The sequence below is a fragment of the Suillus paluster genome (assembly GCF_016628075.1).
Source record: "Suillus paluster strain FC165 chromosome Unknown EDB91scaffold_15, whole genome shotgun sequence".
Taxonomy (NCBI): Eukaryota; Fungi; Basidiomycota; class Agaricomycetes; order Boletales; family Suillaceae; genus Suillus; species Suillus paluster.
The window spans coordinates 127,144-137,617 of NW_024537575.1; the positions used below are offsets into that span (position 1 = coordinate 127,144).

General features: G+C 48.6%; 5 protein-coding genes across 5 annotated transcripts; 1 reads left to right on the forward strand and 4 right to left on the reverse strand.

Annotated features, from left to right (window-relative positions):
- Window positions 1-355: 355 nt before the first annotated feature.
- EDB91DRAFT_1246467 (Alpha/Beta hydrolase protein) lies at window positions 356-1,381 on the forward strand (the record flags this gene model as incomplete). The annotated part of the gene is made up of 3 exons (XM_041322662.1): window positions 356-395; window positions 450-553; window positions 608-1,381. The coding sequence occupies 3 exons, from the start codon at window positions 356-358 to the stop codon at window positions 1,379-1,381; spliced, it is 918 nt and encodes a 305-aa protein (XP_041179089.1).
- A 596-nt stretch (window positions 1,382-1,977) lies between these two features.
- Window positions 1,978-3,635, reverse strand: EDB91DRAFT_1121698 (uncharacterized protein). The gene is made up of 2 exons (XM_041318242.1): window positions 2,985-3,635; window positions 1,978-2,921 (listed from the first exon to the last, which is right to left on the reverse strand). The coding sequence occupies exons 1-2, from the start codon at window positions 3,307-3,309 to the stop codon at window positions 2,065-2,067; spliced, it is 1,182 nt and encodes a 393-aa protein (XP_041179090.1). The 5' UTR covers window positions 3,310-3,635; the 3' UTR covers window positions 1,978-2,064.
- A 1,364-nt stretch (window positions 3,636-4,999) lies between these two features.
- On the reverse strand, window positions 5,000-5,832 carry EDB91DRAFT_1121706 (uncharacterized protein). Its single transcript, XM_041318243.1, has 4 exons — window positions 5,697-5,832; window positions 5,383-5,647; window positions 5,259-5,325; window positions 5,000-5,202 (listed from the first exon to the last, which is right to left on the reverse strand). The coding sequence occupies exons 1-4, from the start codon at window positions 5,800-5,802 to the stop codon at window positions 5,158-5,160; spliced, it is 483 nt and encodes a 160-aa protein (XP_041179091.1). The 5' UTR covers window positions 5,803-5,832; the 3' UTR covers window positions 5,000-5,157.
- Window positions 5,833-6,389: 557 nt separating this feature from the next.
- On the reverse strand, window positions 6,390-7,490 carry EDB91DRAFT_1345821 (Alpha/Beta hydrolase protein; the record flags this gene model as incomplete). The annotated part of the gene is made up of 3 exons (XM_041325862.1): window positions 7,391-7,490; window positions 7,237-7,340; window positions 6,390-7,172 (listed from the first exon to the last, which is right to left on the reverse strand). The coding sequence occupies exons 1-3, from the start codon at window positions 7,443-7,445 to the stop codon at window positions 6,390-6,392; spliced, it is 942 nt and encodes a 313-aa protein (XP_041179092.1). The 5' UTR covers window positions 7,446-7,490.
- Window positions 7,491-8,582: 1,092 nt separating this feature from the next.
- On the reverse strand, window positions 8,583-9,756 carry EDB91DRAFT_1246471 (uncharacterized protein; the record flags this gene model as incomplete). The annotated part of the gene is made up of 2 exons (XM_041322663.1): window positions 8,583-9,439; window positions 9,516-9,756. 2 exons carry the CDS (start codon window positions 9,754-9,756, stop codon window positions 8,583-8,585), a joined length of 1,098 nt encoding a protein of 365 aa, XP_041179093.1.
- Window positions 9,757-10,474: the final 718 nt, after the last annotated feature.

Sequence of the window (10,474 nt, forward strand, 5' to 3'; positions counted from 1 at the left end):
CCATAGTCTCATGACATTTTTTAGTTAAGATCCTAATGAGTTATAAGCAAAATACTACGAAGTGGTGTGTTCAAGAAAGTTCAGGCACGCAAGTAATATGACTGATGTTTCCTTAATTTTCCTTAGCTGACTTGCAGCCACTCACGTATGTACTATGGGTGCACCTGTAGCTGCCTGTAGCGCAGTAGTAAGCTCCTGTAGCTACCTGTAGCACGGTGTTTGCCTTGTAGCTGCATGTAGCGTGGCTTTAGACTATATAGCACTATATACGTAAATGTAGTGTAAGGTGTGCCTACATAGCACTATATAGCTGTCACCCGGGCTACAGCATTTTGGGTTTTTCCTGATGTTGATCATGGACATAATTTCCAGGTTCGCAGAAACAGATTTAAGAAGTGTGTCTTGGATCCTCCTCTTATGGCTTCCTTCATAGCCGACTTGCTTTTCAGCTCTTGCAGCGTTCGTGCCTATTCTAGAGGAAAGGAAGGAAGAGATAGAAAAGATTCAACGCAAGACTTTTGTATACGATGACAAGCGCCTTACAAGAAACGAGGTGTGTGACTTATTTCAGAGAGTCAGAGACTGTTAGAATCAGATGTCATCACAGCTTGACGTGTATTACCCGCTGAACTCGACTCTCACTAAGAATGGGAAGACCCCCATCCTAGTTTTTGTCTATGGAGGTGGATTCAACACCGGATCACGACAACTTCCTGAACCATTTTCCATGGGATACCGCATGCTCGGATCTTTCTATGCGCACCGCGGTTTCATCACCATCATCCCGGACTACAGACTTGTTCCGGAGGTGAAATTCCCGGCTGCATCCGAGGACATTCGTGATGCAGTCAATTGGATTTTCACCAACGCCGACATCATTGGCATACCCTCCATATCCGCGCCTGATGTGGATGCTATATTTGTCATGGGCCACTCAGCGGGCGACATGCACACAAAAGTGTTGACCCTTTACCCACCAGTGTCGAATACCGTGCATCCTCGTCTCAAAGGCGTCATCTGGTGTGGTGGCGGTTGGGCCTTTGATGAAAGATTTCACGTCGAAGTCGCCACACAGCAGTACTATGGTTCCCAGGCGCAACAGAAGGAGAGGGAACCGCGGGCTCATTGGAATGGCCTATCTGATGAACAGATCAAGAACCTGCCTGACATCCTCCTTGTCAGAGCAGAGCGAGAGCCTGACATGATACTGAAATCATGGGAGTGGATGCTGCTGGATATCGAGAAGCGGCGCGGAGAGGCGCCCCAGGCCATCATCTGCAAAGGTCACAATCACATCAGCCCTTACTGGGCTTTATGTTCCGGTGAAGGGGAAGAATGGGGAGAAGAGGTTGTGACATGGATGAAAGCTCGACTTACATAACTAGCCCCCTGCCTCAAATTCGCAAGATTTGTATCCTGTGTCAAACGTACAGTGAAGATTGTTGCCTATGAATGGATAATTTTGTCGTGGTATATTCCTTAGGTCTCTGTACCTTCGTCCCAATAACAGAATGTCAGCTTCACATGACCACGACGCGTTGTGATTTGAGATCAGGATTGGCGTTCTGTATTCATGAATCATTTACCTTGAGTTTCAAAATTTCAACGTTGATGTTCATGTCGCACCCCTGGTCGACGAAGCGCCATCCCCCCTCTCCTGCTCCGAGCCCTGCTCTAGCCACCCCTTCGCATCGCATTCTTCCACCGTCGCATTCTGTAGCTGTAGCGGGCATGGTACCATAGCAATGCAGGCCAAGATGTTCCAGTAGCCGCTTATAAGGTTTGACATAATTTGATATACATCGTGGTAGTGATTGGGCAGCGGAACAAGTATGTAGTTGACTTTCCTTCTTTTGCTTAGACGAGACGAGCTTAGCTGAATACCTGGCAGACATACGGCAACCAACTCATGACAAGCGATCGCTGGGGGAAAAAATGACTTCAAACGCGAACTGTAAATTCCTACTGATCTGGAGCTATTTACTACAATGGTTGTGTCCTTTACAAGGGGTATACGTGGGAGAGATAGGTAGAACTGCCCAAATGAAATCGATGATACCACCATTAACATGCTATAGCCTTACTAGCGGCTATTAGAGCATCCTGGAACGTCTGCAAGCTCGACGAGTCACTCTCAACCGTCATAGCGCTGACTGGTTTATAAGTGACGTAGCCCCACTCGGCATCAAGTACGACATATCCGCTGTCGCCGTCCACCACAAGCTCCCTCAAACCAGTGAGCTCAGCAGCCCATCGTTGCCAGATGCTCGACCATGGTCTGGCATCAAACAATGGGGCTCCCACATGGCTTGCGCATGATCGCAGCTCCAGTCGACGCAATGAACTCTTGTGACGGAGGACAAACTCCTCAATGCCATCAGCGGAGGGCGTCTGATCAAAGACGATATTTTCCAGTACGAGCGATTCGAGCGCAGGATAGTGGAACGAGGAAAGCTGGGTAGTGAGGCTGTGGTATGGGCCCTGGGGGCTGCGCAACACAAGCGATTTAAGTATGACGTTGGAAGGGGGCAGGAGTGCGCCAAGTGATCCGTTAATATCTTTAGAACCAGACCAGGCACTGATTTCAGCGTTTGGCACAACGGTAAAGGATAGATGGGATACGGGCGGGTTCGTAAGGGAAGAGACGAAGTCGTAACATGAAGCAGGCATCATGACAACGTTGTTGAGAGACAGAGATGACAAACGAGACGTATTCATGCCGTGATATATGGCATTGGTGACCGTAAGTTGTCGATTCGTAAACCAGAATGGGCTCTCGCGAACATCCTTCCCTGACTGGGAAACAAATGATGGCCAGAAATTCGCGACGAGGCATTCAAGTCTGGGAAGCGCAGAGATTGCGCAGAAGGCCTCAGTCAAGGCTTCTTCAAGCTCAGCGACTTCAGGCATTTCCTCAACATCTGCAGGAACATGCCATGCTACAATTAGTTCCTATGCGTAGACGAGAGACAATAGGAACTTGCCTACGTTGTCATGGGGAAATTGGAAACGTCCATCGTTACGGGAATCATAGACGAGTTCCCGAACATAGGTGGCAAGGTGTGCGGCACCGATGACCTGCTGGCAGTTTTGCGCGCTCTTGATGCTATTTTTCACGTGAATTTTGCTGAATATGATGGGAGTGACGAGATCTTGGTACGTCCAGTTTAAGCAGCGTAACTGGAGAAGATCAGTTGTGGAGGAAACATTCTCGACGATAATGTTGATAATTTCGACGGGTAGATCTCGCATGATGCCTGGCTGATCGAGTGAGAGGGATAGAGTCGGTCTGAAACGAAAGGGACGCATGGTTCCATCTTTATATCCTACATATGGACCTTGGCATTTCGTTTCCCCGCATGCACCGGTAAGCAAAATGATTCACGTCAGCACTACTTAGTACCTTGAAATGGTACATGACATGCGAGCAACATTTCGACAGGCGCCTCGGCGTGTCGTATCTGAAAGTAGAACAATATTGTCTTGTCCGACTCCGTTATCCGATCACGCACCATCGAACGTTACAGAGCCTTTGCAAATGAATGATGATTAGTAGTAACGCTCCACTCACTGAACAGCATTAATTATAAGATGTTCGTTCTTGGATTGAATTAGATCTTAGTCGATGGTGGACTAGGGGTACTAAGGCAGGGCTACACATTCGGGGTTTCTGTGGCCCTTTCCATAGCTTAGTCAGCATGTAGACTAGGTTCCAGCATGTTCATAGCTTAGCATCATCATCATCGTAGCTGCTTGCCTTGCTCTTGGCTTAGGCCGCTGGCCCCTGCTCCAACGGCATCGTCCACTAGTTTGTAGTAATTCACATCATTTGAAGCAATCTCGAGGTGTTTCAACTCGATGCTATCACTGTGACTTTTTAAAACCTTTAACTCTCGTCCACCGGTTGGTCAGCGTCATAGCATATGCCAGGGCAAAGGTCCACCCGCCTGTCAATGACCCTGAAATGTCGTAAGGCCCGGTAGTTAAAGCTACGCCGTGTTATGGGTTGACACAGCCTCACGGGGAGACTTATTTGGCGCTCATTCTTTGGGCAGGCCCCAGCCTCCACCATCGGCCCACGTACACCTTTAATCAAAACTTGTTCTAACTCAGAGGCACGCATATTTAAATTTGAATGAAGTTGGAACTCACCCCATGTCCCGCATCTCCTTCTCCATCGGACTATCATCACTCGTGCTGCGGCGCATGTTTTCGTCGTTTGTGGGTGTCCGACCGAATTCTAAGGAGAAGAGACTGCGGAGCTAGAAGTAACGACTGCCTTCGAATTTTTTTCAAGGTCTGAATTCGGGCCACGCGACTGCGGAGCTCCTAGTATGACCTCCGTCGCGCTCGTATATGAATGAAGATGAACATAGCCGAATGTGTGGTGAGCGTAATCGATAGTACCATGTAGTCCGTGCCCACGGGCTCAAGCGCTCAAGCTCCTGGAACTAGTAACCTTTGTTGGATTGTTTGACTATAATACTACTATCCTCCGATGGTATAGGCATCATGATGTTCATTACAACAAGTAAGTTACTCACGATGACTCGGACGAGAAGCACCACCTGACATGGGTGGAGTTAACTTTACGTCCAGGATCAAGCTCAGGCTCGTCGTGTATCCTAAGTATATCCAATTAGCTCCACATAAAATCACGCGTCAAATCCGCAATATTAGTGCTGCGGATAGTCGTCTGAAGATGGGGTAGTGTCAGGCGTTCACCCGATGCCACATAGACTTACCACCCCAGCCCCCGCCCATACCACCGTTCTCACCCCAGCCAAGACATCTGTTCTTGAGCCTTTGAGCTACCCGTTAAATGCGTGCTGAGACCATGCACAAGCTCGTGGATCACAATGCCAGCTTCCATGTCGCCATCGCGGTGTTCCAGCGGTGCATAGAGCCCGCAAAAAAAAACTCATCCATTCTGCCCAACTGGAGGCGTCATGCAATTGGGCATTAAGCCGAATTAAGCGTACTATCTGCTCATACCTCGTGAGCGTTACAGGTTTCGCATTGTAGATACATATTGATGCCTTCTCTCTCCACAGGCACTTCTCCCGTAAGTGCTGTGACGCTGCACGCATCATACGCCAATCTCTTCCCCCTTCTATGCACATCTCCGCTAAAACCTCACACCCATCACCGTTGATCTCACCGTATCATGCCGGCGGCATGAACAGTTGTGACGCGTACATACTTCGACTGAAAGTAAGTATAATGATTCACGCTCGAGCGCAGCGCGGATCACTCACGTTATTGGATACTCCAGCCGCTGAGGCTTCCACCTCTTGTATGTCTGTCATAAATTGTTCGTCAAGCCTGTAATTGACCGTCAGTATCATGATTCACAATCAAAGCGCAGCACGGATCACTCACGTCGTGGGGCCCGAAAACTGTTCCATGAGGGGGAGACCTTGTTCGTATTCAATGTCTCCCTGAAATTGTGCAAGAAGGTCTTCGGGCAGCTGATCGCCAACTTCGGTTTGTGGAAGCTCATGTTGCTCGTTGAGGTGAGCGAAATATCCATGGACGTCGCAGAACTCGTTTTCCAGAGAAGGTGGAAGGGGATTGGTAAACATAACAGACAGATCAAGGGAGGCAGCAGCGTCTGGGATAGCGCCGGTTATAATGACATAATCGGCTGGTGCATTCAATATTTCGCATGGGAATGTTCCTACAGTAAACTGAACTCGCCGCATATATCTCCCCTTTCTTCAACGTCGGAGGCGACAGAAAAATCGAATTCCGGGATGGTGGAAGTTGCGGGGGCTTAGGTTTGATTCTGACCTTCAGCATCGAGCGACATCATGGCGATAGAAGTATTCTCTTCATGGAATGATTAAGATCTGGTGCTGGGGGAAGAGCAAATTGGAAGTCAAGGAGGACGCACGTGCTCGAAGGTATTTAAGCAGCGGTAAACCATCCACAGCGCAAAGCCATCTGTAGTGGACAAAAATTCGAGTTCACTGTCCTGCACAAACCACCTGCGGAGTCCGATCCTACTTGCCTTCTGGGGATTCGCTATAGTTGTCCTTGAGCTTGAACCTTGACTCCAGCTTCAAGTTGTAGGTTCCAGCCATGGTCGAGGGAGACTGTGTACTTCGGGGGTCATCACGATTCACGTTCGAAGTGCCGTACAGTACTGTCTTCAGAGGGGACCTGGACCCAGACGACAGAGGTTTTGACCTCTCCAATAGTCGAGTGAAAATTTGAACGCGTGCTGGTCACGTGAGATTGACTTCTGCAGAACCAACCTAATATTTTGGGAATATATACCACGACAAGACGGACAATCCATCTGTAGCCGACGTTCGTCGCTGTAGACTACACAACTTCAAGTTTGACACAGGAATTTCCAAATCTTCTGAATTTGAGGAAGGGAGTTAGTTGAGTCTAGCTGCCATCCATTTCACAACCTCTTCTCCCCATTCTTCCCCTTGACCGGAACATAAAGCCCAGTTGGGGCTGGCGTGATTGTGACCTTTGCAGATGATCGCCTGGGGCGCCTCTCCACGCCTCTTCTCGATATCCGGGAGCATTTCCTCCCATGATATCAGCACCGCATCAGGCTCTCGCTCTGCTCTGACAAGGAGGATGTCAGGCAAGTTCTTGATCTGTTCATCAGATAGCTCATTCCAAAGGGCCCGTGGCTCCCTCTCCTTTTGTTGCACCTGAGAACCAAAGTACTGTTGTGGGGCGACTTCGGTGCGAAATACACTCCCCTCGATATCAAAGGACCAACTGCCACCAAACCAGATAACGCCTTTGAGACGAGGATGTACGGTACTCGACAGCGGTGGATAAAGGGTCAACACTTTCGTGTGTACGCTACCCGCTGAGTGGCCCATGATAAATATAGCATCCATATCAGGCGCGGGTATGGAGGGTATGCCAATGATGTCGGCGTTGGCGAAAATCCAATTGACTGCATCACGGATGTCCTCGGATGCAGCCGGGAACGTAACCTCTGGAACAAGTCTGTAATCCGGAATGACGGTGATGAAGCCGTGGTGCGCATAGAAAGATCCAAGTGCGCGGTATCCCATGGAAAACGGTTCAGGAAGTTGTCGTGATCCGGTGTTGAACCCACCTCCATAGACGAAAACTAGGATGGGGGTCTTCTCATTCTTAGTGAGAGTCGAGTTCAGTGGGTAATAAACGTCGAGCTATGATGATGCATGGTGTAAGATGACGAGCATGGCATCAATTCTCTAGTAAAACAGGTCACACCTCGTTTCTGGTGAGGCGCTTGTCATTATATACAAAAGTCTTGCGTTGAATCTTTTCAATCTCTGCCCTTCTTTCCTCTAGAATGGGTACGAACGCTAGACGAGCTGAAAAGCAAGTCGGCTGTGAAGAAAGCCATAAGAAGAGGAAGACGCACATCTCAAGATGATGGACGGAAGGTCAGTCTCTGCGATCTTGGATATGATTTCCATTGTCAGGACCCTAGACAGGAGTTAGAGTGAAGTGGCTTGTTGAAGGTGAATATTTATATATCCCATCTATGCCAGTGCGCTGTTGATGCCATAGGCCTGGTCACACGGTACATCATTTCTAAATTATACAGACTTCCCTTCGTCTAGAGATATCGAATACCTGTCACAATACGTGGCTTTATCACCACCCTTCTACCTATTCACGTGACTCTTTAGTATTCACATGTTCTGCTTCGTTTGAAATCCTCCTTGTCCCCTGTCATTTCACGTGTCTCATTTACAGAAAACCTACAAAACCCAGTACTACACTTGTTGTTGCATTCTTACAACTCAGCTATTACCTGGTAATACTGCGTGGAGCGTGTGGCGCGCCTTGCAATTGACACGGCTGAAAATGCACACGGCTGAAAATGCCGCGTCAAAGGCTAGACTGCCACTCCTAACGATTAGTCTTTGCTTTTCCAGCTGACAGTCCCAGTTAGTCTACATCAATCTTACCACAAACGCATAAGGACTAGTTAAAGTTTTGAACTACATAGTAGGCCACATAGGCCCGCGTACTGAGGCCCATGCATGCTGCATGAAAAGGTGAGACAAGGGTTGGACAGGCTAATACGGCCCGAAATACATCTAACATATGTAAGGACCAAACGGTTGGTCCCGCGGAACCAATTTGTGTGACTCCCATGTGCGTGCTATCATGTAGGGGCCATCTGAAAGCTAATATTAACATCAGACGCGCCACAGGCTAGAGGTCTGCCACAAACTGATGCATGATACCTCCCCATGTTGCACGAAGTTCCGAACGCGAAGTCCGTGCATAACAAGCACTGCAGATATGCATTTCCACACTCTGGGGTCTGTACGTAGATGGAATGAAAACTGAAAGGGTATCGACTCATCGAGCGGCAGAACACGTAATTCAAAGGGCGCGTCCATGTCACATAATGCCGCGCGTCATTTTCGGTTCCATCAAGCTGAACTTGGCAGAGTTGGGGTAAAGATACTCAACAGATGTGACTTCAGACAACAAATTGTACATTCCTGCTTTTATTTACTACATGGGTTGTGTCCTTACAAGGGGTATACGTGCGAGAGATAGGTAGAACCACCCAAATGAAATCGATGATACCACCATTAACATGCTATAGCCTTACTAGCGGCTATTAGAGCATCCTGGAACGTCTGCAAGCTCGACGAGTCACTCTCAACCGTCATAGCGCTGACTGGTTTATAAGTGACGTAGCCCCACTCGGCATCGAGTACGACATATCCGCTGTCACCGTCCGCCACAAGCTCCCTCAAACCAGTGAGCTCAGCAGCCCATCGTTGCCAGATGCTCGACCATGGTCTGGCATCAAATAATGGGGCTCCCACATGGCTTGCGCACGATTGCAACTCCAGTCGACGCAATGAATTCTTGTGGCGGAGGACAAACTCCTCGACGCTATCAGCGGAGGGCGTCTGATCAAAGACGATATTTTCCAGTACGAGCGATTCGAGCGCAGGATAGTGGCATGAAGAAAGCTGGGTAGTGAGGCTGTGGTATGGGCCCTGGGGGCTGCGCAGCACAAGCGATTTAAGAGTGACGTTGGAGGGAGGCAAGAGTGCGCCAAGTGATCCGTTAATGTCCTTGGAACCAGACCAGGCACTGATTTCGGCATTTGGTACAACGGACAAGGAAAGGGAAGACAGGGGCGAGTTCGTAAGGGAAGAGACGAAATCATAACATGAAGCGGGCATCATGACAACGTTGTTGAGAGACAGGGATGACAAGCGAGATGTCTTCATGCCGTGATATATGGCATGGGTAACCGTGAGCTGTCGATTCGTGAACCAGAATGGGCTCTCGCGTACTTCCTTCCCTGACTGGGAAACAAATGATGGCCAGAAATTCGCGACGAGGCGTTCAAGTCTGGGAAGCGCAGAGATTGCGCAGAAGGCCTCAGTCAAGGCTTCTTCAAGCTCAGCGACTTCAAGCGTATCCTCAACATCTGAAGTACAATTAGCTCCTATGCGTAGACGAGAGGAAATGGAACTTGCCTATGCTGTGCTGGGGAAATTGGAAACATCCATCGTCACGAGAATCATAGACAAGTTCTCGAACGTAGGTAGCCAGGTGTGGGGCACCGATGATCTGCTGGCAGTTTTGCGCGCTCTTGGTGCTGTTTTGCACGTGGATTTTGCTGAATACGATGGGAGTGACGAGATCTCGGTAAGTCCAGTTTAAGCAGCGTAACTGGAGAAGATCAGTTGTGGAGGAAACATTCTCGACGACGACGTTGATAATTTCGACGGGTAGATCTCGCATGATGCCTGGGTGGTAGTGTGAGGGGGGACAGAGTTGGTCTTAATCGAAAGGGATGGTCCCATCTTTATACCTTCCATATGGGCTTTGGCATGTCGTTTCCCCTATACCGAAGAACCAAAATAATTCATTGATCGGCACTGGTTCAAGCCTGTTCAAGGGAAGAACCTTGAAATAGCACACGTACACCACGTTTTGACAGGCGTCTCGGCGTGTCGCAGAACATTGTCTTGTCTCACCGCTATTACCCAATCACGAGAGATCGCAACCTTTTGCAAATTGGTATCCCACTCACCAAACATTCGTTTGTTTGCAATATCAGATCTTCTTTGACGGCATCATATCCACTTGCTGGATGCAGTATTTCACATGATTTCAATGTGTTTCAATCACTGTGACTGTGACTTATTTCAACTTCTACCCGATTGTCCATTGGTCGGTCAGTGAGATAACCCTGCAAAGTCTTAAGTCAGGGTTTTGATATGACTTTGGGAAACTAATTAAGGGCCCAGAGGTACAGGTCCACTCGCACCCTGCAATGTCATAACGCCAAGGTTGAACGTTGACTGGCCCAGGTAGTTTCGCAATGTTTTGAGTTGACACAGGATTATGATACTGATTCGGCGCTTATTCCATCATGATGGCGTTGGGCAAGCGCACACCGTTAATTGAAAAAAAATGTTACAGAGGGATGCTGCGCAACATTTTTAAAGTTGGGACT